The sequence below is a fragment of the Melanerpes formicivorus genome, unplaced genomic scaffold (assembly GCF_026170545.1).
Source record: "Melanerpes formicivorus ecotype bairdi unplaced genomic scaffold, bMelFor1.0.p_v2 SCAF_14, whole genome shotgun sequence".
In the NCBI taxonomy this organism is placed as follows: Eukaryota; Metazoa; Chordata; class Aves; order Piciformes; family Picidae; genus Melanerpes; species Melanerpes formicivorus.
In genome coordinates, this window is record NW_027142366.1 from 9,966,123 (window position 1) to 9,994,081 (window position 27,959).

The 27,959-nt window shown below is 44.3% G+C and overlaps 5 protein-coding genes across 10 annotated transcripts in view; 4 read left to right on the forward strand and 1 right to left on the reverse strand.

Moving 5' to 3' along the window:
• The first annotated feature begins 847 nt into the window (after positions 1 to 847).
• On the forward strand, positions 848 to 13,064 carry UBE2I (ubiquitin conjugating enzyme E2 I). Of its 3 annotated transcripts, none has more exons than XM_068146907.1 (7): positions 848 to 954; positions 6,412 to 6,490; positions 6,725 to 6,808; positions 10,038 to 10,110; positions 10,753 to 10,862; positions 11,015 to 11,094; positions 12,408 to 13,064. In XM_068146907.1, exons 2-7 carry the CDS (start codon positions 6,425 to 6,427, stop codon positions 12,469 to 12,471), a joined length of 477 nt encoding a protein of 158 aa, XP_068003008.1. In that variant the 5' UTR covers positions 848 to 954; positions 6,412 to 6,424; the 3' UTR covers positions 12,472 to 13,064. The 3 variants fall into 3 exon arrangements, with proteins under 3 accessions (XP_068003008.1, XP_068003007.1, XP_068003009.1); XM_068146906.1 differs by lacking the exon at positions 848 to 954 and adding an exon at positions 1,139 to 1,245; XM_068146908.1 differs by lacking the exon at positions 848 to 954 and adding an exon at positions 1,259 to 1,336.
• A 495-nt stretch (positions 13,065 to 13,559) lies between these two features.
• TSR3 (TSR3 ribosome maturation factor) lies at positions 13,560 to 18,086 on the reverse strand. Its single transcript, XM_068146901.1, has 6 exons — positions 17,954 to 18,086; positions 17,631 to 17,847; positions 16,642 to 16,835; positions 15,737 to 15,910; positions 14,436 to 14,499; positions 13,560 to 14,357 (listed from the first exon to the last, which is right to left on the reverse strand). The coding sequence occupies exons 1-6, from the start codon at positions 18,048 to 18,050 to the stop codon at positions 14,255 to 14,257; spliced, it is 849 nt and encodes a 282-aa protein (XP_068003002.1). The 5' UTR covers positions 18,051 to 18,086; the 3' UTR covers positions 13,560 to 14,254.
• GNPTG (N-acetylglucosamine-1-phosphate transferase subunit gamma) lies at positions 18,086 to 25,004 on the forward strand. Its single transcript, XM_068146900.1, has 11 exons — positions 18,086 to 18,138; positions 18,224 to 18,278; positions 18,527 to 18,594; positions 19,166 to 19,220; positions 19,334 to 19,417; positions 20,425 to 20,518; positions 20,835 to 20,949; positions 21,510 to 21,592; positions 21,830 to 21,958; positions 23,467 to 23,548; positions 24,594 to 25,004. Exons 1-11 carry the CDS (start codon positions 18,093 to 18,095, stop codon positions 24,716 to 24,718), a joined length of 936 nt encoding a protein of 311 aa, XP_068003001.1. The 5' UTR covers positions 18,086 to 18,092; the 3' UTR covers positions 24,719 to 25,004.
• A 435-nt stretch (positions 25,005 to 25,439) lies between these two features.
• On the forward strand, positions 25,440 to 27,195 carry UQCC4 (ubiquinol-cytochrome c reductase complex assembly factor 4). The gene is made up of 2 exons (XM_068146909.1): positions 25,440 to 25,492; positions 25,562 to 27,195. The coding sequence occupies exons 1-2, from the start codon at positions 25,467 to 25,469 to the stop codon at positions 25,911 to 25,913; spliced, it is 378 nt and encodes a 125-aa protein (XP_068003010.1). The 5' UTR covers positions 25,440 to 25,466; the 3' UTR covers positions 25,914 to 27,195.
• A 272-nt stretch (positions 27,196 to 27,467) lies between these two features.
• Positions 27,468 to 27,959, forward strand: part of UNKL (unk like zinc finger) — a 44,351-nt gene continuing 43,859 nt past the window's right edge. For 3 of the 4 annotated variants that reach the window (XM_068146910.1, XM_068146911.1, XM_068146913.1), the window contains exon 1: positions 27,470 to 27,550. In XM_068146910.1, coding sequence (XP_068003011.1) covers positions 27,471 to 27,550 — 80 coding nt within the window. In that variant the 5' untranslated portion in view covers position 27,470. Of the gene's footprint in view, positions 27,551 to 27,959 lie in introns of all 4 variants that reach the window. The other variant, XM_068146912.1, reaches the window with a different exon arrangement.

Sequence of the window (27,959 nt, forward strand, 5' to 3'; positions counted from 1 at the left end):
TGTGGTGTCACTGAGACTCCTGCTTTAGCACTCCAGATATAAGATGTAGCTGCTTTTTTGTGCAGTGATTCAAAGCAGTAATACCTTTTCCATCGTAAAGGAGAATTAAGTCTTTGCTGCTAGCCTTCAGGTATGTGTGCACTGGGAAATGAATGTAATTAATGCAGTTTTCTTTTGAATTTACTATGGCTGTTGCTGGTCATTATAGGAGGAGAGTCCCCTCTGCTATGGACATGTAATACCAAAAAATATGTACCAAGCTTTAACTAATGACTTTGCATACCCAACCCACAAATCACCCTGCCTAACATCACGGATGTGTTTTAGAATCCAGTGCTTTCCTTTTTAATAAAGTGCTGCTTTTGTCTGAAAAAAATCAGCTAACTGAAATGGACACTTTGCAATAAGGCCAACATGTACTGTAAGGAATGTAAGCGAGAAGCCACTTTGTACCTATTTGCTTCAAAAGTTTTAAAGGCAGCCTGGACTATCTTATGCTTAAAATTATAGACTCCTCCCCTGAATGCTGTTAAAAATGCGTTCCTAGAAAGCAAAACCAACGCTCCCCCCTCAAAACAGTGGAAAACAAACCCTACAGAGTATAAATGAGGCTGCCTCTTAAAAACCAGACAAACAAAAGCAGGTTTGGGCTAAACAGATATAACGATTGCACCGCAGTCCCCCGCGTGCCTCTGCGCTGCCCACGGCAGCCCCGCTTCCCGCCGCGCTGCTCGCCGCGCTACCCTCCTCCCCCTCTGACGGGCTCCCCCGGCTGCCCATCACTGCCTGGGGCAGCGCCGCCGCTCTCCAATCAGAGACGCGGCTGGGCACAGTGGGTGGGACTCGGCTAGGCTCGAGCGCGTCCCGCGGCAGGCGCGGTCTGCCAGACCCGCGCTAAAGCCCGTCAGGGGACAAGGCGTTTTCGGGACGCAGGTGACTCTCGCAGCGCCCGAGGTAAAAATTCAGTCATATTCTCGACGGAGGCTTGTGGGAGCTGAGGGGCACAGGGGAGGGGTTGCACTTGGGAGAGCCTTGCTGGGATTCTTTCCTGCGCTCCGTGCTCAGGCATTGTTGTGGCCACCTCTGGGTCCTAGTTTGCGAAGATGCGTAAAGCGTGGTGGACGGATCGTATTTGGGGTCATATCGCGCCGGCGCAACGACACGGACGGATCGGGTTGAGGGACATAGCAGTGCTACGTTCCGCACCGAGGAAAGAGGGAGGGAAACTCCGGACCAGAGACAAAGGTGGGGGGTGGGGGGGAGCCGAGCCGGGAACATCCGGGTCATTCGCTGCTGCTTCAATCCGGGACACGCGCGGGTGCTGCGGCCGATCACGGTGAGGCCTGGCCGGGCGCGGGGCCTGGGACAGCGCGGGGCCTGGCGTGGCGCGCGGATAGCCCCAGGCCCGGGGAGGGCGGGGGCCCGGGTTAGCGCTCGCCGCTTGTGTCGTGAAGGAAGGGGCAGCGGCGGAATGTGCGGGCCTGGCGGTTTCTGCGCGGCCGCGCGGCCGGGCCCGCCGGCACATCACTGCTCGCCTGGAGCGGGTTCTGCGTCTCCCGTAGCCGTGGAGGGTCTCGGTCGCCGCCGGCCGAGTTCGCTTAGGAGGTGTGGGTACCACCGGGCCTGCGCAAAGCAGTCCTGCCCCCGTGAGTGCTTGCCCAGGAGCCAGCGGGTGGACTCCATGGTCCCCTGTGCAGGCCTCAGACACTGGCCCCGATCCCCTCGCAGGGCCCGCAAGACCGGCGGCCTTCGGCAGGGGCGGGCAGTGCTCGGTCCTGCCGCGGCCGCTCCGGGCGAAGTTGCTTGGCCTGTCGGGCACCGAGACCCATTGCCGCGCGGCTCCTTTTGTTGCTCTCCTGGCGACGCGGGTAGCCGTCCGGCTAGTACCGCCTCTTCTACCTTTTTCATGCCGCAGGCAGGAGGAGATTTGCTATTCCAGTTTAGAATTGGCGTGCTTTGATTAAACACAAGCCCTTGGCTTTCTCCACCTTCTGAAAAGTAAAGTTTGTATAGTCTTCGAGCAAACTACGACAAATGGTATCGTCTTCCTGTGTCAGTATTTAACCTGGAAAGTGAAAACGTAAGGCTAGCAGTCGAAACGATTTTTCTTTCCCCTTTTTTCTGCTTGGAATTACTAAGAGCTGTTGAAAGTTCTTGAGGCTTAAACAGCATGCTGCTGATGTATTTATAGACTTGTCAGGGGTCAGAATGGTGCTATCACTGTTTCTGTGGCACAGGATTGCTTCTTTGCAAGGCTTGCCTTTTGTGTTTGGAAGTAGTTCCCTTTTCCCCCGCAGTCAGAGGGTATGGAAGGATGAGATGATCTGTGATGTAACACAAAGTTTGCGTGCATCATCAGTGCTGGTTTCGTGTTGTGCCTCCCCCCCCCCCCCCCCCAATAGGTAGTAGCAATAGCATCAGAGGCACGTTATGGAGAAAAATTTGGAAGTTTCTGTTAATTTTCTCTCGAGTTGATAGCAGTAGAGGGACATTGCAGCCTCTTAATGCTGGCCTGTGTTTGAGGGGGATTAAAACCAAACAAAATGGGAAGACTGGCCTTGGAGGCTTATGTAGCCCCTGCAAGGTAGGGTTGATATACTCCCTGTGGTGCCAGAGTTTGTGTTCTTTCCAGTGATGCAGTGCATAAATGCACTGGGACTCAATTCTGTTCATTAGCAGTAAATTTCTCTGGGGAAGAAAAGAAATTACAAACAAACCCCCAAACTAAATCCAACCAAAACCCAAACAACTGAGCACTTAAGGACTGGGGTGTTTGGGGATTTTTTTGTTTTGATTTTTTTAACTATTTGTGGTTAATAGAAATATTTCAACAGCTCACAAGAGCTAAACTTGACATACAGATGTTTTGGCAAACCACTGTTGTAAAGGAGACAGGAGAGGAAAAAAAAGATAAACCATGGACAAGAAATACTGAAGATAAAAGTAGCACTGGAAATACCACATCTTCAGGCTTAATACCTGACTAATACCTCGTTCCTTCTGCTGCTCCATAATTTCTGAGAGCAAAAATACATACTGAGATGCTCAATCTTTGTTTGCCCTTTCAAGCTCCAGCGAGTCTAAAGTTAAATTCATTTACTGAAGAGCCACTTGAGAGTCTATAAATATATTGGCAATTTGTTGATAGGTTGAAGGGAGTCTTAATTTTTGAAGTGCACTTTCAGTCATCTTGGTCTCCAGTCTCTACTTGGTGGTGGTACACTGAATTTTTGGATGTAGTCTACCAGTGCTTAACTAAGTCCAGTGCCTCAAGATTTGAAAATATACTTACAGAACATAATCTTTAATTTACTAGAGCACAGTCTAGTGCATATCCAGCTGCAAAAGCGAGCAGGATTCAGAGTCTGAAAACTGGTTTGGTTTTTTTGCTGTTAAAAAGTCACTCAATTGGTTATCTGCTGTAGGACGCTCACTGTTTACACACCCTCTGAGAAGTTGGTATTTCCCTTGAGCTGCATGCAATTAATTGGCTATTAGCCCCAGGAAATGCAGTTTAGGTATTTGAAAGCATCCTGCAATGTATTTCTTGGCAGAAAAGGTAGCTGAGTTACTAAAGCATCCAAGAATATTTGAATAGTTTATAAGCACAAGAAAGGGTCTCATATGACTGTGGAAGTACTACATTCGTGCACTGGCTGCTAACAGCAGACCTGAACCTCTCTCTGGATTCAGTAGGTTATTTACATCTGTGGCAAGGGCACAGGCTTCCTGTATAATTTGGTTAAGGCAGAGTCTTTTTGTTCTTATGGTATGATTTCAGTGGTTACACATCTCCTATGTGTTAACAGACTAAAACCTGGGGTGGGATGTATAGTTTATGCTAAGTCATGCAAATCTTCTGACTTAACCACGATACAGATGTATGTGTTGGGAATACTAGAGGAATATTGGAGTGCACATGGCATTTTTGTGTGTTCATGTTCACTTAGTGTTAATGGTCCCTTTCACAAAGCTTTATTTCACATGAATTTAATTGCTGGTTTGAAGTTTAAATTATGCATTATGACCATTCATGCAAAACTGGAAAAAAGTTAGGACAGTTGGTATTTCACAATCCCTCCTCCTAGGAACTGCATGAAGCTCTTAATATGATGCTCTTAAAGACTTTTAGTTACAGTATGTTCACTTCAGGTGATGTGTAAATACTTAAATTAGAAATGTGCTGTCTAATAATATTTAAAAGGTATAGCAGATGAACACTGAGATGAACTTACATGGGACAGGTTAGTGCCTGGTAAATCTTTCTGGCATGAAGGTCATGCTAAGGGGCACAGCATGAATGGGTGAGCTTGTTAAAACAAGCTTCAAGGATCTGGATGAAGGAATTGGGGGTGCCCTCAGCAAGTCTGCAGATGACACTAAATTAAGTAGAAGTGTGGACCTGCTGAAGGTAGGAAGGCTCTGCAGAGGCATCTGGCCAGGCTGGATCAGTGGGCCCAAGATCAGTTGCATGAGTTCAACATGGCCAAGTGCTGGGTCCTGCACTTGGGTCACAACAACCCCATGAATGCTCCAGGCTTGGGGCAGAGTGCCTAGAAACTGCCCAGCAAAAAAGGACCTGGAGGTGCTGGTTGACAGCAGCTGAAGATGAGCCAGCAGTGTGCTCAAGTGGCCAAGAACACTGACAGGGTCCTGGCCTGGATCATCAATAATGTGGCCAGCAGGACCAGGGCAGTGATGGTGCCCCTGGATTCAGCACTGGTGAGGCTGCACCTTGAGTACTGGCTTCAGTTTTGGGCACCCCACATAAGAGAGATTGAGGTGCTGGAGAGGGCCCAGAGAAGGGTAACAAATGGTCTGGAGAAGTGGTCTGGTGAGGAGCAGTTGAGGGAACTGGAGGTGTTTAGTGTGGAGAAGAGGAGGCTGAGGGGAGACCTCATTGTTTTCTGCAGCTCCCTGAAAGGAGGTTGGAGTGAGATGAGAGTTGTTCTCTTCTCCCTGGTATCAGGTGGTAGAACCAGAGTAAGTGGCCTGAAGTTGCACCAGGGGAGGCTTAGATTGGAGATGAGGAAAAATTTCTTTGTTGCAAGAGTGGTCAGAGGTTGGAACAGGCTGCCCAGGGAGGTGGTGGAGTCCCTATTTCTGAGGGCATTTAAAAAACACATGGACATGGCACTTGAGGACAGGGTTTAGTTGCCAGGGTGGTATTGGGTCAATGGTTGGACATGAAGATCTTAGAGATGATCTCCAACTGAAACAATTCCATGACCTTTGTGAGCCACAGTCCATGTAGTTATAGTAGTAGATTGCAGTACTCTTATAACTCCTCTACATATTGATAGAACATGAGTTTTGCATCATTTTGCAGTGTTTAGATGTTTGTTTTAATAGAGTGGTAATCCTGCTTTCATATATCTGTGAGCTAGTTTAGTGGAAGAATTCTACTCTCCTGGCTGTCATGAAGGCTATGTGTGGAGTTGAGAACAAATTCACTTTTCCAACTGCCAAGCATCAGCTCTTACATAAAATGGGTAGAAATGCAGGCCTTCATTGGAGCTCTTGGCCATGTGGCATATGAAATCCTGAGTTAGATGCAAATTATCAAGCTTGCTTTGGCTGCTGTTCTTGGTGAATGGAGGACCCTCTTCTGAATGTGAGAGCACCACTCTGATGCAATCATGTCTAGAACTGTTCTTGCATCACCTGCAGTGGTGACCTGTGTTCTGTGTGCGTGCTACAATCTCAGTCACTGTGCTTCTCTGTTGCTAAGGCAGTGAAGCTACAGAAAGATCATTCAGTTTCTACTGGAACTGAAATCTTGCCTTGTGGAATGAGTAGGCCCCTGTCTTTTCCTTAGCTCAGTTCTGTAGTGCTCTCTGTTTCTGCTGCTGTCTGATAGTTAACAGTGGCATCACTGAAAATGGAGGTACTGTGGTTGGGTTCTATGCTTCTGTTGCTGTTGTGTAGAGTCCTGGCTTTCAAAGGGAATTTACAGTCTAAAAATAACACTTCTTATTCCCCTGTTTGCCAGAAACAGGAACAGTACAGGTGCTTGTCTGCAGAAGAAAGCCAAACCTTTTGCTGTGTAGTTAGGAGATAAATATGCACTTAGCAGTGGCATAAGTGGCGAGTCTGGACACTTCTCCCACTGCCAGCAGTGTTTGTATTGTCAAGCTACTGTCAAAGTTGTTTTGAAGTTGTGATTCTAGCAGAAAATACAGGGTGGGGATAGTATTTTGTAGGGCAAGTCCAGTAACTAAGAGGTGTTGACATGGAGAATTGGATGTTATTCCCGACGTTAGCTTCTGCAGAGTGTGCAAAAATGTGTCTTGGCTATAGGAGTGAAAATCAGAGGCCAAAATATTTCTGAGAGCAGGGCTTATCAACAGGTAATACAATGTGGTGTTTATAAGGAAAAGGTTATACTGAAAGCAATTATTTTTGTTTTAGAGGAACTCTGAATATGTCTGGCATAGCTCTTAGCAGACTCGCACAGGAGAGGAAAGCCTGGAGGAAAGATCATCCATTTGTGAGTATGAGAACTGTCACATTTGTGACTGCAGTTATTTTGGTGTTCTGATAATGATTCATTCCTTTACCCTGATTGATTAAAAAGAAAGAAATTCTGTTTGTAAATAAAAAAAGCCTGAAACTGCATAGTGCCAAAAGAAATAACTGTGTGTAAAAATAAAGTACGTCATGAAGTATTCCAAGTACACCTTCTGAAAGCTCACCCACTTGTTTTTTTTTGCCTTCACTTCAGGGATTTGTAGCAGTACCTACAAAAAATCCAGATGGCACAATGAATCTAATGAACTGGGAGTGTGCTATTCCAGGAAAGAAAGGGGTAAGATTCACTGTTGTCCTAACACCTCACTTACGGCAAAGCGACAAAAAGTCTGCTCATGTGTGACACTGACAACGGGGAGTGTAACTTGCACATAGTTCAGTAGGAGCGTTTGGATCCTGGTGCTGCTTAAGAATCCAGGAGGAGCGGGCTCAGAAGGATGTTGGACAAAACACACCATGAGCTTGTTCAACTGACCACCTTGAGAGTAAAAGTTTTCAGAGGAGTGTGTAAGAACCCAGCACTGAGCAAACTTGAGATTGTCTTCTGCTTCACGCTAGGGTTCATTGTGATGTTTGTTCATTACAAATGCTGGTTTAAGCCCTTAAGCTTGCAGATCAATAGTTGCAAAATGTTGCCTCTGCTAGTTAACTACTTGTTTCTTTTTTTTGTCAAACTAGTGCAGCCTCTCAGTCCTACAGAAGTGCTGTAGTAATGTTTCTTGGTTTTTGGATTTCATAAGAAATAGTTCTGCATTATTGAGTCAAGATCTCATTGCCTTCCGTTCAATGGAGTATTCTCTTTGTATTAGAAACAAAAGAATAGAACTCTAACATTGTTTCCTTCTATCTGACTGCAATTGTGCTTCTGGGTCCTTTTCCTTAAAATGCAGATTATTCTTTTTCCCCCATGTTAGAATCCATTATTGATTATGTTTGTCATCTTGATCTGATTCTAGGGGATAGGGCAAATGCGAACTTTGACGTGGAAACGATCATTAATGCATGAAGCTGCTTCGATTTTTGTACGCTGACGTTGTAATATTCTGAGCAGAATCTTGTTTCTATTTTGTGTTACTTGTATAGAGGTTATTCTTGAATTCAGTGGATGCAGTTTCTTATTAATTTCTTGGTGGTTTTAGTGTTTTACGTTGGATGTGGCCTTCTATTGTTGTTCTGCCTGTTCTGCTGCCTCTTGCCAACTTGCTTAAGTCCGCTTAAGATTGTTCCTTCGATTCTGAGAAGACAAAGCACACAGGCAAGCCCTGCAGATTCTGTACTGCTGTCTCAATTCAGTGCTGAACATTGCATTGCTGGTATAAATTATTTAAATCAAATTACAATCATCATTATTTTTAGCTTAGTACTTTGGTAATTATCCCCACAGCTCAAGTTAGTTCTTGAAGAAGCACCTAAAAATTCAACTGTGAGGAAAAACTCATCCCCTTGTGTTCTGACAGAGCAAGGTTATTCCTCATAATAACCAAATCTGCCACTTACTGAGATGCCATCTTTAAGCAACTCAGATCCTTGTGCCATGTGAAAATTTCATGCTACTGCTTTAACATTTTAAAACCCACAACATGGAGTGAACAAGACTCCTGAAGCCAACTTCTTGCCTACCAGAAAACGCATCACACCACTCATGCTCACATGGTTCCTTATAGAGGTTCCTTTAAAAACTTCACTCCAGTAAAAATGCCTTCTCTTCAACAAGCAGCAGCATGCCTTGCTCACCAGCCAGGCCAGCCAGTTTCTCTCTATTGCTGTTGTGTTTGGAGGCACACCAAACTGCAGCTGCTTCCTCTAAGATGGATGAGTAGTAGAAACCCTCAAAATGCTTTCTTGTCATCCAAATCAAAACTTGAAGTAAAGAGATGTTAGTCCTGGGCTGGATATCTCCATGCAGTTTTTGGAGCAGTAGATCACTTGTTAGCTACCTGCAATTTGACTTGAAGAATATCTGCAACCTGTCCTGTAAGGCAAGATAATCTTGATACTGCTGTCATGCTGTTACCTTAGTAAGGCTCTTGAGTGTCTGTCTGTCATCCATAAAGTATGTTGCTCTGTCAGAAGGGCAGTAAGAGCTTTTTGTTGGCTGTTTTGGTGGTCTACCTGAAGAAATTATTGAAAGCTTATCTGTCTTCCCTTATGGCTGAAATCTAATGAAACAGGAAAAGTTTATTCTGTCAAAAGATTCCTCTCAAAAATTGGCAAGTTTGTCCCCTCTAAGAAGGTATGGAAAATGTCTTTCTGGATGTTGACAACTTGACTGTCCAGCTGTTCACAACAAAGTTTTTTAAATCCACTACAGCAAATACAATGAAACCTCTTTGCTTTTTAAAACTCAGTATCTAAGTATTCCATTGCACATTTTTTCCTATTCTAGATTGAGACTTTGCACAGTAAATACCAATGACAGTGGAATGCATTTTCTCTTTGGGGATTGGGGTTTTTGGTGGTCTGTTTTGGTGTGGGTCTCTCTTTCTTTCTCTTCACCTAAACATGACATAATTCACCTAGGAAAGAATTAGGGGTTTCCTCCTAAGGTGGTCTTCAAACACACCTGTCAAGCATACTTGTCTTTCCCTGAGGATAAGGTTTGATCATTTATGCTGCTAAGATGTGAAAACATCTTTATTCCAGTTTGTTTTAAAGCATGAACTTGCCACTTAACTTTTCATTGCAGTGTTTCCATAACAAGGGAAAGAATTTTACATTATATATTAAACTTTTCTGTATTTATACACGTAGCAGAATCAGTTTGTCAGAAGATGGACTTCTCTCCCCATTGCCAAGTAAGATGACAAGGAAGTACATCCTCAAGACAGGCTTTTGTCCTTTGTGTTTAGATGATTGTTTTGAGTAGAGCTCTCAGACCAAATAAGGTCTGCTCTGTAGTATTGGAACTGCTTCTAAAAGTGCTCATACCACTCTCTGATAGGGATAAAAAGCTGCTTAGAGTATCTGTTACACAAAAAGAAGAAATCTCAGCGACTACGTGCTACCAAATGTGGCCAGAGTTAAACTAGTGAACCTCATATCAACTAAAGTGGACTACAGGGCTGTTCAGATTTTTCTTGGCCATGTTCTTGTGAGGCAGAACAGAAGCATTTTGCATGCACGTGCTTAAGGAGTGTATCCCTATCCTATCTTCTTGGACTTGCTTTAAGTGGGGCATAGCAGCCCCTTCCTTGTTATGTGTGCATCATGTAAAACTTCAGGTGTATTCTGTTCACGTGTACTGGATATTTTCCTTATCCATGTACTTATTTTCAACTGTTGATGACTTGGCAACACTTCCTAGCTGTAATGAAGAAGAAAAGCAGGGTTTTCTTTCTTCAGCTCCTTGTCTCTGTCTTGACAGTGAGCTTCAGTGTCGGACAGCTATTTTGTACTGTGTGGCAGAAGGATGTCTGGTGCTTTGCCTCATAAACAGTTCTTGGTGAGCTTTTTTCCCCACAAGTTTGACTTTTCCTTGCTGTATTCTAAACTCTGACTTTTTATAGACACCGTGGGAAGGTGGCTTATTTAAACTACGGATGCTTTTCAAGGACGACTACCCTTCTTCACCCCCAAAATGTAAGTAAAATGACTAACCAGCATGGGTTAATATTATTAGAGCAGTGCTCAACTACTCCAGGAGGTTCTGTGAATGGTTATTAATTCATTTATTTCTTAAAAAGGCAAATTGCCTTTTTTTCCTTGCCCACCACCTAGCATTTAGAAAGCTCTGATTAAATGAGTTAAGTGCTTGATGTAACAAATCTGTGAGGATAGGATGATTGCTGCTTGGGTTTCCTCAAAGTTTGGGAAAAGAACCACTTGAAATGTTTGCTGCTTGATCAGCACTCTTGGGACGCTGACAGGTAGGCATGGTTAGGCTAAATCTAAATCCCTTTCTTAATGTTAAATTTGTCCTAATGTTCATAATGCTGAATTGGTCTTTGAAGCCAAGAACTCAGAAGGCAAGGACTTAAATAATTCTTTAAAGTTCATCAACCTTTTCATTGATGTGCTGTAACACGTGGGTCTGCTTTTCTCCTGATACTGTGTACAACAGTTATCTTTGGATACATAGTTTCCTTGTTAAGTTTTGGAAATGTCTCTTCCTGGTCTCAAACTTGTCTGCTTTAGAAAGTGGTTTTCTTTGTTTGTTTCACTAATCTAAAGCAAATCCCTGATCTTAGTGTTCCATGCAAGTAATTCTCTCTTCTTCATCAGGTAAATTTGAGCCACCATTATTCCACCCAAACGTGTATCCTTCAGGCACAGTGTGTCTCTCCATCTTAGAGGAGGATAAGGACTGGAGGCCAGCAATCACAATTAAACAGGTCATTAATTGTACTTACACACTCTTAGCCCTTTGATTGGCATTGAATGTCAGATACTCACTCTGTTTCTACAGTTGGTTTCTAAAGGTTTTTTAATGGAATATCTGTTAGTAGTATGTATGCCTATGTGTCTTCTATTCCTTCTTCCCTAGATCTTGTTAGGAATACAAGAACTTCTAAATGAACCAAATATTCAAGACCCAGCTCAAGCAGAGGCGTACACAATTTACTGGTAAGTGTCTTTCCCTCTCAGCCTGAAAGCTGTCCTGTTGCTTACAGCTGCCTGTAACTCAGTGTAACACATGAATGTTTTAGGAATGAGAGGGTTATTTTCTTAACCTTCATGACTCTGTCCTGTGAAGATGCTTAGCTTGTGTTTGACTTGAACAAAATAGTGATTTCATGGTGAATAGGTTAGTGGAGCTTCAAACAGCACTGCAGCAGCAGTAATTGTGAAGATTCCTTCAGTCAGGCCATCAGTAGCTGCGATGGGGCATAATGATTTCAGCAGCAGAGGAGACCAAATTAGGTGACAAGTTCCCCTCATCAGTATAGGAATAGCTTAATCCTGTCCAGAAGCACTTGTGCCTGAAGAATAAAGGAGAGCTGCTGTGATTTCTGCAGGAAGTATGTGGCATTTTGTGAAAACTAGAAACAAGGAGTAGAGAGTACAGAAAGCTTTGTAGCTTTAGCAGAATGAAGTTTGCACTGGTTGAGAAAGGTGATAATTTGTGAGCTTGAAAGGACCCTTTTTTCAAATAAGGCTCAATCTTAAAATTTTGTCAGGATTAAAAGTGGATGGCTGGTCCATAACCTTTAAGGGAGAAACATGCTTTAAGCAAATTGTTTTGGCATTGACAGCTGCTTGAAATAATTACCAAGTTGGAGATGTGGAATTACCATTCTGGACAGGAGAACAAGTCTCCAGGAGAATGCCAGGTTTGAAAAAATGGCATCTTGGGAGACTTCAGTTGCAAGCTGTCAAAAATGTCTTGCAGGATGCTAGTGAAAAGGAAACACAGGGACAGGTAGTGCATCTTGGATTCAGTGAGAGGCCTCACTTCTGTCACCTCTGTTTCTGAAGACCTCTACCCCTCTATCCCCAGAGCAGTGCAGATGATACTTTAAAATCCTACAAAATCCAGTGTCAGTGAATTGCTCTCATTGACCCCTTTGTGCTGTTAGGACATTGGAAATTAGGTCATAATGTGGAGAGTGGTAACTTCAGGTGGATAAGAAAGGTTGGGTGTGAGGTGCTGCTGGCTTGCAAGCACAAGGATGTTGGTGGAGATTGGCTTGGTCTGAAGTCAGTGCAGTGATTTGACAATGGGTGAAGTCTGGGAAGTAACTAGTTAAGCTGTACCTTACTTCCAGAGTAATGGTCCAGAAAAGCCTTTAATGTATTGCAGTGTTCAATGAATTCCTATCTGATGGGTTTGCCTTCAACAAGGACTTGGTTTCATATTGAAGATAAGTAGAACAATAGCCCTGTCACAGGGCTTCTGATTTCACAAGCTGTAATTACACTGTCTCTCTTCTATCCAGCCAAAACAGAGTGGAATATGAAAAGAGGGTTCGAGCACAAGCCAAGAAGTTTGCACCATCATAAGCATCTGTCATGCAGCATCTTAAAAAGGAAGGGATTGGTTTGGCAAGAACTTGTTTACAAAACTTTTGCAAAATCTAATGTTGCTATGTACAATTAATATCCACTTAGGGGAGGGGGTTGTATGTGTGCCATTTTCCATATTCGCCACTTGTATACAGTTCTAAATTTGCTGAATTGCCCCCAGTTTTTTCATACAGGGTCTCTTCCTTCAGTCTTTTGTATTTTTGATTGTTATGTAAAACTTGCTTTTATTTTAATATTGATGTCAGTATTTCGACTGCTGTAAAATTATAAACTTTTATACTTCTATAAATTCACTAGTATCTCTAGTTACTTTGCTATCTGATGCAGGCATGCTTTAAAATGTTAGAACTATATTTAGCCTCTAGCTGGCTGTATGAAAAAAGAAAATCATGCCCTCCACCCCCTTCCCTCCCTGAATTTGTTTTTCTATCTTTCAGAAACTAGGTTGTAATTGCTTAAGAGCCTCTGAGATCCAAAGTCAGCCAGCATCCTTACTCTGCATCACTTCCTTTGTGTTTATATGGCGTTGTCTGTGTTGCTGTTTAGAGTAAATAAACTGTTTATATAAAGGGTTTTGTTTCATTTATCTTCATTAAAATGCTCCACTTCAACTGGCTCTGAACACAGTTCAGTGCAAGTCCTGTTAAGACCTGTGATGCTACACTTACCTTTTGTTTAGATGTTGCCTTCATTTATTTTCCATGTTTCCATTCTCAAAATGAAGGCAGCCCTTGGGGACCCCTACTCAGCTTTATCAGTTCCTTAAACAGCTTGTGGAAGGCTGCCTAGCTAGAGACCAGTTGCTTACTGTGCATCACCCTGGTGCAACCACAGGGACACAGTGCAAGCAGTAGACTGATACAAATGGCAACAAAAGCTGTCTGAAGAATGCAGCTGGGGATTTCAAATGCTTCTTGCTTATCAGAAATACTTCTGTGCCTTCTGCCATAGATTGTGTATAGCATCTAGGAAAAGGATGTGCTCTATGCAATTGGAGTTTCCTACTGTAAAGGAAATCAGTTAAATTATGTAAATTATTTTCATGTATGTCAAGCTGATATGCCCTCTATTAAACTTTCACTTTTTTTTATTTGTATTTTTTTTTTTAGTCAAAATCATTCTGCAAATGAAGTATGAAAGCTGGAAAGCAGCTGCCCAGGCTTGGCTTGGGAGGTAGGATCATCTTCTGGGAAGGGACTGTTCACAACCAACTCAGCTCCTCCCTGTGCTTGGTGGGCAGCAAGCCCCTCCTGAGGCTGCTTCTTGGTGTGGCTGTTTCTGCCTCATTTAGCTGTGCTGCTGGGGGTGCTGGCACCTGAGCAGCCTGCCCACAAGCAGCCCCCCCGGCACAGGTGTGCCACTTCCTGTGTCTCAAAAAGCTCCCAGAAAAGCTTCTCCTTGGCCTTTTTTGTCACAATTCCCTCTCCCACTGCAGACTCAACTACACTGGAGCTGGTCTCCTTGAACTTCTAACCTTCAGGGTCTTTACATAACACTTAGGCAGTTTTTAGATGATTATTTCTGGAATGCTGACTTGACACCTTTGCATGAATAAACAGACCTCTGTACCCACACACTGCCCGAGAGTCACGTCTGGGAAGACATTTGTGAAGCACCAAGTTACAGGTCAACAAGACACACTTAACTGTTTATAAAGGATGGTACAACTCTGGGATAGTTGGAGTGTTCATTTGTGTGTGGGGTCCAGGTTTTTTACATCTCAAACAGTTAATTTATTGGCTGTTGTTGCAGCAACTTTTTAAGTACCATGGTCTTCTGGACCGCTTTCATCACTGGTTTCAGTGGCATCATCTGGAACGCTCACATTGTCCTCCTCAGATTCTTCACTACTTTCTGCTGCTCTGGAAATGATTTTTCAGGATTATAAAAGCAAAACATATCATAGTAAGAAAAATAGTATTTAAATGAAAGTTCATTACCCTGGGGAATTGATTGGTCTGTTTGGATTAGAAAACTCTTTTCCTGAGTCAACATCAAATGGATCTGGAAAAAGAAGGGAAAAAATATTAATGAAGAAAGCATGTTTTAAGGATTTGCCTTAATTTTCATTTTAAGAGATTACTGGCAGGGAGGGGAAAACAAAGGGAGTCTGGTTGAGCTTTTTGTTTTAAGTTTACCATAGTTGTTTTATTGGAAACCAGAGGCAGTGAGAAACAACTGCCAAACCCTGCTCCGCCATTCTAGTCTTTCCACTCTTCCATGCCTTTTGTGGCCTCTTCCTCAGGGGTTCAGTAGCTCATACAGGGCAGTCAGACTGTACACAACCATGCTCTTGCTGAGTAAGACTCAGGATAATTGACTTTGGCTTACATATCTGGGGAGAAGTGTTGCCTTAGAAAGGTGAAACAAGACAGGAAAGCTTTGGTAGCACATGCCAGGAAACATGACTGTAAGTGGAAGTGTGCTTTATTTAGCATAGTAGTCTTGCCCCTTAAGAGCTGTCTTCAGTTTAATGTAACTTTAGTTAGGCTTCCACTGAACAACAGGATGAGTTCATTCAGCCTGGTGTGTCACAGCAAAGAAGTCAGGGTTCAGAGGATCTAAAGGTTGTCTTGTCACCTCCTTATACTGTGATTCCGTGGCCTGGTTTTATGGGACTTAACCCCACTGTAGAAGGCAAACAGGAAGGAGTAGCAGCTCTCTTCATATCTTCTTGAGCATTTGATTTGGGGTTTTTTTGTATTGTCTTGAATGGGACCAAGCACTTACCAGTGAATATAGCCTGAAAGAGTGAAATACCAGTAAGCTACTGGAAGAATTTGGGAATAAACTACTCATAAGCTATTTTCATTACAGGTATAATCTTTAAATATCTTGATTAGGAAATATATAAGCATGTCCATTAAAGATCCTTCTTAGGCTTGTGTGTAACTGACTTGCAGTCTCCTGAACCACCAGTGTTTTCACTCTTGCTTTTAACATCTTATGAGTAAGGAAGCATCAACCTATCTTCCTACTCTTCAGTTCTCCAGTATTCTTAATTTCATCAGGGCAGCTGCTCCACAGTTCAGATGTGAAAACACTGCTGTAAGCATTACATTGCTTTAGTAATTCTCATCTTTTTGAGTTGGAAAAAAACCAGGCAAACCTGCATATAAGAACACAGTGTCTGAAGACAGAACAGTGTATCTCAGCAAAGCTCCTGCCTGCTACCTTGCCAGTATTTGCATGAGGCTATTACTCAGGAAAAGGATGGGTGCAATATGTCTGCTTTTCTTACCTATGTCTTCATCTTTTGTTTCTTGGACACTGGCTAAAAAGTCCTTTTCAACTCTCAGTACTTCTTCTTGGCAACGACAGGCTGCGTACTTCTCCAAGAGACTTTGGTTCAAGTCAATAAACGTCTTACCCCATTTAAATTTCTGTAGAAGAATGGTAGCTAGGTCTGGGAATCCTAAACCAGAAAATAAACGATCACTTTTTCAGTGTGAGATTTCATTCAGCTCACAGATTTCAAAGTGCAGTACCTATTTATGTATCAAGATGGGGAGATGCTTGCCAGTGTGCTTTCAGTGTTTGGGGATTTAGACTTTTAACTAAATGATTAAAGGTATTTTCATATTTCAGTTCAACTTGGACCATCTAACTGAACCCGAGAAGGGTTCACAGGCTTTTGGTGAGCATTACATAAAAATGACTTTTTACAGCTAATGAGTGATTAGGTTCTACCTGCTGAAGTCCCTCAGTAAGAAAGCAGGTGTGCATGTTCAGAAGATTTTTCTGCAGTGCAGCACACCTCTGTAGTGGTCACAAAAGTTTGCAAAACATCGCATGCAGGGGCGATTCCTTTTGCACTTAACCAGAACCCACCCTATTAACAGAGAGTTGTTACCTCTCATCCAGAGAAACGTGCCTAAGGATTCAGGCTCTGTTTTCTCTGGCCTTTTTTAACAGCTCTTGTAACATTAAGGGCCATCCTGACAAAACCAGGATGATTGTTTCAGGTGTCCTGTTTAGCAGCTGATACGAACACCCCCCAGATACCTGGATACTACCAGATGCAAGCACTCAGGAAAAAAAGCAAGACAACCTGATTCCAAACTCTATTATTCTACTGCAGATCATCTCTTCTGAATTACTAAGGGTGCTGCTAACTTATTTCACATTGGACACATTGCAGCCTACCAACAATGCAAAAAGCTGCAGCAAAAGCTTCCACACAGGACAGCTTGCAAGGCCGACCATAGTTCACAGGATTTGCAGCCACCAAATAAGGCAACAGCCGCAGACGACCTCCTCTCATTCTCTGAAAGGGAGTTTCTTCTAATTTGGCCCATGAGCAATCTATGACTGCAATTCCACTCTGAGCAATGACATGTCTAGAGAAAGAAACATCACTGTGTTAGAAAAACTGTTACCATTGCACCGATACAGTGAGTATTACAACTGCCACTATCTTAGCACCAAACCGGCATACAGCCCCCTGCCTTTTGTCAATCAAAAAGCATGTTTTACACCGATCTAAAACAGAGGTGTGATGAGAATGAGCAACAACATGCATTTCCTCTGAGCATGCTTCTAGCAATAAAGGTTTAGCCATAAATTTCAAACAGAGAGTGCAAAATTCTAGGTTTAAAAATGTGACAGATGAATATAGTTAATAGTAACGTGCAAATTCTTAAAGGTACACTGAAGTTCATTGGTTCTCTGCTGCTTCCTACATTTTGGACAAAGATTTTCTCAGAGTAACTTCATCTTTAGAAACTTCTGCAGGCACATTCTCAGCATTCCCCCTCCTATGAAGTTTTCTAGTTAATGCATTGTGTTACCTAGCTGAAGAACCTGGAGTCATAAAATTTGGTAACTATAGGCCTATGATTCACAACAAACTGACCTCCAAATCACTGGAATCGATAGATGCTTTATTCACTGATATCAGCTGTGCCAAGATGTTAACCTAATAAAATGGCTCTGTTTCTCATGCATCACTGTAATCTCAACAGGAGGCTCACACTCGTTCTGCAGCACACTTTGGGCCATGGTTCAGTGGTTAAAGTGTTGTCCCTAACATCACTGCAGCACATGAACCAAATGCTGCTCCTCACAGCCTGCACCTCCGCGGGTCCGCACACAGGCACCGAGGTTAGCCGGGTGCGGGCCTCACCGGGATTTACCTGTCAGCTGGGGAGATATACTCGGTAGCCAGAGGACTGAGGACGAGACCCGGGAATCTCTGGCGCAGGCGCAGGATTCGGAGAAACCCTTTTCGGGCCAGTTTCCTCCCAGTACATTTCCTGGGATCGCAGTGCCCGAGCTCCCACATGGCAAGGGGACACGGGAACTTCGCCTGCGGGGCGCACTCCTCGGCGACCCCCTCGCTCTCCAGGCATGCTGAAAAGAGCAGACGCGCTTAGTGCCCAGCGGCCACCCCGACGCTCCGGCAGGACCCAGGCCAGGGCCCGCCCGGCCGGGGCCAGGCCGCCGCGCGCTCCCGCACCTCTCAGCGCGGCCTCCGTTTCCGCCGCGAATGTCTCGAGGCCGCGAGCACCGCGCCGAGCACCCCTGCACGCGGCCGCGCGCCGGCGGCGGTCCATGGTCCTGCGGCACGCGTCCTTCCGCTTCCGGCGGAAGTGGCGATGGCGGCCGGCTGGCTGCTGCTGGCAACTGTCGGCGCGGCGCTGGGTGAGCCGCGGGGGCAGGCGGGGGGCAGGCGGGAGCGCCGCGGGGTCGATCTACCCGCCGCAGCCAACCGCTCTCTGCTCGGCAGGTCTTTTCGCCGCGGCAGGGAAGATGAAGATCGTAGAGGAGCCGAACACGTTTGGGTACATGACCGCCCTTTCCCGCGACCCGCCTGGGCTCGGTGGGCTCGGGTTCGCCTGCCGCTGAGCCCCCTCCAACCCTGCAGCGTCTCCTTCGACTCCTCTGGTGGGCCCGTGGGTGGTCGCCGCTCCCCTTGTGGGGCGCAGCTGCAGATGTTGGGACACTTGGAAGGAGAGGGTATAACCGTAGTCAGATGCACAACTCAGGCTTAAACGTTTAACTTCCCTTCTTTCTTCCCTTCTTTCGAAAGGTTGAATAACCCGTTCTTGCCTCAAACAAACAGGCTGCAGCCAAAGATGTCCCCGTCTGCAGTATCAGGTATATGCAAGCGTTCCCTTTTTTTGTGCATATTTCATTATTTAGTGACAGTCAGTTGCAAAGCAGCCTAGCTTGCCCTTGTGCAGACAAAGATTGATTTTACTTGTCATTTTATGAGCATCATGGAAGTTAAGCACAGAGAAATACTGTGCGTCTGATCTCCTTGGTGTTCCCTGTCACAGTGATATCCATATGTTTAATGCTGTTTTTTAAGCCAGTCACACATATTCTTATCCTTACTGAAAATTCTCTTCTTGCAGTAGTTCTGACATCCTCAAGATTGTCATACACTCATCTGATAGTATTTAATACTCCAAAATAGTTTGAAGAAAATTCTGAGTAGTCTTGGAACAAGTTAGTTTCTCACAAAGCCTGGGTGCTGCAATATAAATCCAACACTTGAGCAAAATAAACAGGAGTCTTAACAATTCTAGACCACACATGGAGGAGAGTAGATAAACACTGAATGCAAAGAGTAAGCTAAAGGAAATAATTCTTCTTGGAGTTTTGTCACCACAACAACTTGTTTAAATTTGACCAAAACATTTATACTGTTCTGTGGTGGTTTTAGGCCCTGCACATCTCTTCAGGCTCGCTGGCAAGTGTTTCAGTTTTCTGGAATCCACGTGAGTGATGGATTTGGATACTCAATTTTCTGTATTTAGTAGGAACTAACTAGGTTTTGATTTCAGTCTGAAGCATTTCTTAATTTCTTCTTGTCTGTATTTTTTCTTTCAAGGTACAAGTATGAGTTTTGTCCTTTCCATAACGTCACCCAGCATGAGCAGACGTTTCGATGGAATGCCTATAGTGGGATTTTAGGGTGAGGCTTTAAGTTTTGTCTGTGTTGTTACCAGACCATTTTATAGACTGTGAGAAAGAGGCAGTTTTAAGATTCTTCTGTTGGTCAACATAGTTCCCAAGGTATTATGCCTAACAATAACCCATCCTGAAAAATTCAGCTTTTTTTTCCATGATAAATAATAACCTCTCATTTAACTGGAAACTGATTAAAAACCCAGTGACAGCTGCAGGTGGGATATGCTCACGTGAGGAAGTTGGTATATAGATAACTGCAGCTTGCACTGACAAAGATTTCACATCTGTTAACTACTTTCACTTGAGTTAAATGTAGCCTTAAAAACTGAAACATGCTTAATTTCTAGTGATTGCTGTTCATCATATATAAAAAAAACATAATAAAGGAGTCAGTGTAGATCCAAGATAAGTATCCCAAAGTATTCAAATACCCCAGAGTATCCAAACCATATGACCTGAATTAAATGTGGTGATGGAGCACTGGTCTAAAATTGCTGCCCTTCTAAACATTTTTTATATAGACATCTTGTTTCCCTATGTGCACAATTATTTGCATGCTAATATGAGAGGAAAAGGGTACATGAAAATGCTGAGAGTGTTACTGGCTTTAGGACTAGCAGAAGTAGAGACTAATTTTTATAGGTGTTTTCTCTAGCACCAATGCTGCAGTCTGGGTTAACACAGGGTGCTTACATAATGGAATTTGTTGTGGGATTGATCTATAAGATGTGTTTAATTGGATTTAAGCACAGATTTGTAAGTGCAAATAGTTTGCAAACTGAAAGCTGATCCAGAACTGCTCTCAAAGTAAAGCTGATGTGCCCTACGCAGCAGCCTGGATGAGAACCTACACTGTTTGTAATGTCTTGGCTTCAAGAAATGAAAATAGTAAGACAACAAAAATGAGGTACATACAGTTAAATCGGTGTAAGGGGTATTCCTGGTTTAGTTCCTGAGTGCTCACCTTTATCTTTCCAGTAACTTAAGAATGATGTCCTGGTTTTTTTGCAGAATCTGGCATGAATGGGAAATTGAAAACAACACATTTGTTGGAATGTGGATGAGGGAAGGAGACTCGTGTGAAACTAAGAGCAGACAGACAAAGGTATAATAACCTAGAGTGTGCTAATTCAGACAGCATGACTTTCTACAGTGCCATTTCTTGGGAGTCCAAGAACAATGATAAGTGGAAGGGATCATTGGGATACTTTCCAATTGCAGGAAGCAATTTTGACATTTGATAAAATAACTCAAAGATGTGTTTGCTAAGATTCTTTCTCTGCAGGTGACACCACTGGAAGCTTTTATATGACAATATGTACAGAAATCAATCTGCTAGCACTGGAAGACAGAAGTCTGATCATCAATGCTGGTCCTTTTCTATGTGGAGAAGTCTTGCTCATCATTGTTTTTCCTCTTAGGTTCATCTTGTTTGTGGAAAGAGCAATAAATTGGCTTATGTGTCTGAGCCAAGTACTTGTGTGTACTCTCTGACGTTTGAGACTCCTCTCGTGTGCCATCCCCACTCTCTTTTAGGTAAGATTGAGAGAATCACTTGTATGTAGAGCATCTGGCATGTGATGCCAGTCTCAGTGCAAAAGTTTAGGTTGAATTTGTAAGTTAGTATAAATCAGTATTAAATGCAGTATAACATAGGGAGTTTATTTTAAATCCCAGTCACTACAGCATGTAAGTATTTTTCAGACAGGTTGTCATTGTTAGTTTAGACCCAGGGAGTGATATTATATATGTATATTTAATATTTTAATTTTTTTCTTGGCCTGGCCAAAGGAATCAGTCCTGTAGTATCTGCTCATTTAGATTACATAAAGGGCCAGCTCAGTTAGAATTACATTCAGGAAAGAAAGCTGTGGCCTTCCAGCTGGAAACCAGAAAATTGTTGGTTTGTGGCACTCTCCAGGAACTGAATGTGTGAAGCAGACTGTAAGTTTAACCCCAGCTCTTGAAAGCAGCAGAGACTATGTACTGTATAGAAACCTGGAGTTCTTAAGTATGCTTGCATGCTGTTGGAGGAGCATTTGACAAAGGCAAGACAGCGGTGGTGGTTTTTACATGGTTTGACTTCCATTTTTCAGTTTATCCAACCCTGACTGAAGCCCTACAAAGAAAGTGGGATGAAGCAGAGCAGCTTCTGTATGATGAATTAATAACTGTGCAGGTTTGTTAATTTCTTCCCACTCTATTTGGTAAAGCACAATTGCTGTCAAATTGCCAAGCCAAAGATGCATTTGTTCTGCAGTTGAGAGTACTTTTTGTGCTCTGCAACTGCTGCACCAGCTGGTAATTCTGATATTTTCTCCAGTGAAGCTTGAGGAATTGGAATGGCCAGTGCAAATTACAAGCAGAGGTGAGAGGTTGGTGGTTTGATCTGTTGTCTCTTGGAAACTTTGTTTAGGGATACAGAAAATTACTGAAAGAGATTTTTGAAGAAGCAGGATTTCTAAAAGCGACAGAAGAAAAGGAAGTTGAGAAACAGAATAAGAAAATCAGTCTGGAATTTGAAACAGTGGAGAAGTGCAACAAGGTACAGTGTGTGGTATTTACAATGTAGAATTAAATTGCCACCTTGTTTACTGTATGACAGTAGCAGTGTGACAGCATTGTGTAAATACTCCCTGGGTTCAGATGAAATCTGTTAATGCCATTACCTTTTCTGCTTTCACTATGTAAGAGTCTCTGTAGGGCATGATTTGCCATTTCCATTCCAGCCAATCAACAGCAATCCAGCACAACTGAATGCCCCATAAGAGGATGAGGGGGTGTGTGTAAGAATTAGTGTAGGCACCTGGGTTATGAACAGCTTGTAAGCACTCTTTCTGGGGAATATCAATCTGGAAATAGGAAGGAATTACTATTACTAGTGAAAATATCTCGAGTCCTGTGTCCAGTTCTGGGCCCCTCAGTTTAGGAAGGAGGTTGACTTGCTGGAACGAGTCCAGAGAAGAGCAACAAAGTTGGTGAGGGGTTTGGAACACAAGCCCTATGAGGAAAGACTGAGGGAGCTGGGGTTGCTCAGCCTGGAGAAGAGGAGACTCAGGGGTGACCTTATCACTCTCTACAACTACCTGAAGGGAGGTTGTAGACAGGCAGATGATGGTCTCTTCTCCCAGGCAGCCAGTACCAGAACAAGAGGACACAGTCTCAGGCTGCGCCAGGGGAGGTTCAGGTTGGATGTTAGGAAGAAGTTCTATACAGAAAGAGTGATTGCCCATTGGAATGGGTTGCCCGGGGAGGTGGTGGAGTCGCCGTCATTGAAGGTGTTCAGGAGGAGACTTGATGGGGTGCTTGGTGCCATGGGTTAGCTGTTTGGGTGGGTTGGATTGGTTGATGGGTTGGACACGATGATCTTGAAGGTCTTTTCCAACCTGGTTTGGTTTATTCTAATAAAGGTTTATTCTAAATGTAACCAGCCTTTGGAACATTGACACACCATATAATTACCCATAGTTGTGTCAGGATGTGTTGGATGTTGCACAAGGAGAAGGCAGAATGAGCTATGCTGTGTCCATTTCCAAATGTGTGTCAGCAGTCCTGCAGCAGAACTGAAATGGGGAAAATAGATGGTGTGCTTAGCCTCAAAGAGTGCAAGCTGAACATCAAAAAAAGAGCAAGGAAGGGAATTAATCCTCATAATGTATAGAAGTACTGAACAATCCCTGGCTTTGTAAGTTAACAGAAACTGCTGAGGATGTAAAATAAAATAAGGCTTGCTCTGTAACAGGTTTGTGCCATAAGAAAATACTAGGTAGAGGATAAATCTGAAATCATTACAGAAAGCACTCCTGATTTTTACTCTTGGGCTAGGAAAAAGCTGGCTTCTGTTTTGGCAGCACAGAATCTAATCCTTTTGTAAAATTTGCACCTTGTTCTTGGAATAAGCAGTTTAAGATCTTTTAAGTCAGCAGCTGTAACAGCTGTGCACAGACCCAGTATTTTTTATAGAGGCCCGTTTTATATGTGCATGTGGAGAGTGGGAGAGCCATCTTAAATGTCTGGGGCTTTTGTGTTAAGGTTCTTTTTTCTCTTTCTAAGGAATACAACCAACTTTCTAAAGAACTGAAAAAACTTCAAGATCTATTAAGCCAGCATGGTATTGCATACAAAGGAGACTCTGGTGAGTTATTTTGGTATTGTTCTTTTACTTGTCCCTTCAAAATGCAAATAACTAAATGTTTTGGTTACAACAAGGATGGAATAACCATGTACATGTTGTATGTGGAGGTAAACTTCAGTAGACAAAGTTTCTGGTATTTATGTCTCATTCCTGCACAACAGGACTGACTTTGCTGCACCACCACCTCCCCTCTTCACTATATTGTTGACTTGAAATGTTAGCTTTGTAGAAAAATTTTGACTGCTGTTGTAATTGAAATTTATCTCCAGTACTTATTTGCATTGCAGCATTCACAGCACATAAGCATCTTTTAACTAACTCCACTTTGTGCATAGTCTACTACGAGGCCTGACTTCTTCAAGAACACTTAAAATTGTTTTTGCACCTGTTTGAATTGTTTTTATCCTTTCTTAGTCAACTTTTTCCCCCACTGTTTGATTTCTGTTAGGTAAGTACCGTATCACATGCAGCTTTTAGAAGGAATGACTGATGCCAGCTAAGAAGTAAGGCTTATCTGTATTAATTCCAGGCAACCTGGGCTTTGATTTTCTAGTTGTTGAGGGTTTTTTTTGTCCCTTACCTTATTTCTCCTAGTCTGTGTGACATGAAGTCTTTGTCTGAGGATGATTCAGTTTCCCTGAATGTCTATTTATACCTTTTACATTCAAAACTGGCATTTCAAGACTGTGAAGCTTTGAGCTAATTAACTTAAATTGGTGACATACTTTTTTTTTTTTTGAGAAACCTTTTGTTGCCTCTTTTTTGAATTGGTGATTTTCTTTTCTGGACAAAATACATCATGTTAAAATTTTGGTAATACATGTTATCTGCATAGTTTATTAACTGTGTAACCTGCACAGTATTTCTGCCTGTTTGATATTCCAATTTATTGAAGATCAGAGGTGGGTAATAAAAAGATGAATTTACAGCATACTCTAGATGACTTAAAAACCATTCAGTGAACTCTGTGTCAAAAATGCCACAAATGGCAAAAATGTGGTGTTTAAAAGCAGAAGTAACCGATCTCTTCAACTAAATTTTGCAGCTGAAAACACAAGTGTTGAACATGTAAGTCACAAACTGGCAACCGCAGCGACAACTTTCACTAACGGCTCAAAGGATGATGAGCACCTGCATGGGGATACAGGAGTTTGGAGTGACACTGCATGAATAGACTTGGGTGGTGAACAGCAAGTTCAGATAGAATGCGAAGCAAGCTGAACATGTCTGGTGGAACCAAGATGATTTACCTTCAAGCTTTCTGAATGCCTACCCTAAAGCGGAGGGACCATAACGGATTGAGGACTCCCTGTTACCAAGAAGAGTTTGCTGCTTTCTGAGAACATTTGTAAAATGTCGAGGCTGGATGGGGTTAGATTTTGTGACTCCAGCTTTTTTTTTTTCTTAAATCAAGCATGGTACTTCGTGGTGTAAATAAAAAATGATTCAAGACCAACAGTGGAATATTTGTGCGGTCCTAAGACCATAGTATCTCATCTATATGCTAAAATATTTTCTGTTCAACCACTGTCCCTGTGGTCAGAGGTTAACAGCAGCTTTGGATAGCGAAAATTGTTTGGCATGACAGAAAGGTGAAGACAGGAGAATAGTTTGGCTGCGGGAATGCGCGGCCGTTCCCTGTACGTGACACGGACTGCAATGGACTCTTCCCCACCAAGCTCTGGAAACCTCCTTGTGGAGTGGGTGGAGGCCGAGCAGGTTCTGCCTGCCGGGTGCCTGTGCCCAGCACTCTCACTCCACCCTCGCTCCGGCACCTTCCGGCGTGCACGGCGACCCTTTCTGCCACCGTTCGGCACCCTCCCGGCCGGGAGAGGCCGCCACATCATGCTGGCGGAGGCGCGTCTGCGCTTCCGCTTCCGGGCGGCGCGGGGAGGAGCGAGGCCGGGAGCACGCCGGGATGAGCTGGGCGCTGGGCCGCTGGCGGTGAGGCGGCGGCCGCGGGGCTGGGGTGCCGGCGGTTTCTTCGCGCCTCTGACCCGTGTGTCTTTGCAGGGCCTGGCGTCCCCTGCGCCTGCCTGGTCCCGCGAGGTGGCTGGCACAGCGGCGGGGTGCTGAGGACGCGGCGGACGCGGATCCGGAGGGCGAGGGGGCCACCCCATTCTCCGTCAGCAAGGCCAGTCCGCGGGTGTGGAGAGTCAGCCAGTCTATGGGGAGCGACCACGAGAAGTCGTGGTCGAAGGTGCTGCCTCTGAGTCTGCTGACCACGGGGTTGTTACTCTGGTGTGTGTTCCGGGAAGAAACGGAGGTTGATCAGCGACTGGAAGCAATTTTCTCCGGTGAGATCGTGGACTCTTTAGATGCGGCTCAGACAAGCAATGTTCCCTTGCAACCCCTGGAGAAATGAGGGCTGGAGTGCGGCTGCAGTGAAGGAGCTGCCTGAAGTTCGCTGGCATTCACCTGGTTAAAAGCTGCACTGACACTTTCATGGGAAAACGTTTTTTTGGCAGCCTTAGCTTACAGGCTTCTTTCCTTCATCTGTAGTGTGGCTTTCTTTGCTTCTCTTAGATGAGTAGTTTAGACTGATAGCATAGGGAGTAGTTTATTCCTGCATTGCACAGTATAGGGATGAAGAGGATGCATTGCAAATCAACTTGAAGATATATTTTATACAATACCTCCTTTCCTGGGCTATTTTTCTTAGATGCACAGTGTTATTAAAGTATCAGAGCTCTGAGTCTCTAAAATAGCTGTTGAAGCTGACCTTCATTTGACATTTTGCTAGTCAAGAGTAAGTTCACCTTACATTGCAGACGACTGTAATGGTATGATTTATTAAAATGTGATTCTGATTTTTATTTAAATTATACTAAATAACACAGACATTACCTTCTGCAACCCTTAAAGCAGGGTCAGTGCTTGCTTTGTACACTAGAACTTAGGTGTGCTTTTGGTTTAGATAATCACTACTGATGGGCTACTGAAAAGATTGAAGTGATTGACTTGCATTATATGGGATGGGACAGCACTGGTTTGGGAAAGGGAGCATCTTTTTCTTACAGATACATCGATATTGAAACTTGCACACTGCAGAGACTTTTCTTGGAGAGGAAGAATCAAAGCTATGAATACAACTTAGTTCTCTTCAAAGGCATGTTTTTTTTTTTTCAAATGTAAAACTGCATAACTTTTTATGTTGTTAAAATTCCTAATGAAAAAATTAAAACAAAAATAATCCAAACCTGGCAGCAGCTAGCAAAACAGGCTGGAGCTACAGGGAAAACAGATTTGCATCATATTTGGCCAATGCTGCTGATTTGTCTCCAAACAGCATGCCACCAGAGGTGCTTTTGATTTTGTTGTGGAGTCCCTGTAGATTAACTGGATCATGCCTAGTAAAGGAATGCACTTGGTTCAGTACTGGCACAAGGTTTGTCTTGGGATTCCACTTTTACCGCAACGGAGTGTTGTGAGATGCATGCAAGAGGGCATCCTGGAGAGCAAAGCGTAGTCCTGGGTTGTATTTATATTGACCTAAGGTGTGATACCCGTTTCTGACAAACTTTGTGTTCAACGAACCTGGGAACGTAAAAACTTCTTTACTTAAGGAACTAAAGACCTGCCCTGTCGCATGTGCCTTATTTTCAGATGATGCAATAAGCGTTTAATAAAGAATCTCCACCTGTAAATCTATTCATATAGTCTCCTGCTTTTAAGGTGCTGGAGAACTTGCAGCGTTTTGTTGTTAAAAGCACAGAGCATGAGGCCGTCAGGTGACGCTCTCAGGGGAAGCTCAGCGTACTCTCTGAAACGAACCCTTTCCGAGGCCTTGGAGGACACAGCCCTGGCGGGGGTACGGAGGCCCGGGCCGGAGCGGCGGCAGCAGCCGGGAGCGCGGGCAGGCGCCTGGGGCGCGGGCTGGCGGGGCGGGGCCGCGCCTGCGCTGTGCTGGCCGCCGGGGAAGATGCCGTCGGTTTCGAAAGCTGTGTCGCGGGGCGGCGGGGCCGGTGGGTCCCCGCAGACCGAGCAGCCGACGCATTATACGTAGGTATCGCGTCCTGGAGGCGTCCTGCTCCCTGGGCCCCAGCGCTGCGCGGGAAGGGTCTGAGGACCCGAGGCAGAAGGCCCGGTTGTGTGCCAGGCCTGCTCCGCGCGGCCTCCTGCGCTGGCGGCAGCTCCTGTGAGGAGCTTGCCTGGCCCTGGCCAGCCTCCGTCGGACTTCTTTTTCGGCTTCAGTCGCCGTAGGGAGCAAGCCGCATCCTGTGCCGGCCGGATAGAGGCGGCCTTGGCACGGCTGGCTGGCGAGCGCCCGCGGCGCTTCTCGGCGCTTCGCGTCCGCTCCCACGGTTGTGCCACTCTGGTCCGCACGGGGAGCCGCCGGCATCCTGCGGCATCCCGAGCCCCGCGGCACCCCCTCGCACTCCGAGACCGCCCTCTCCAAGCTGTGACAGTA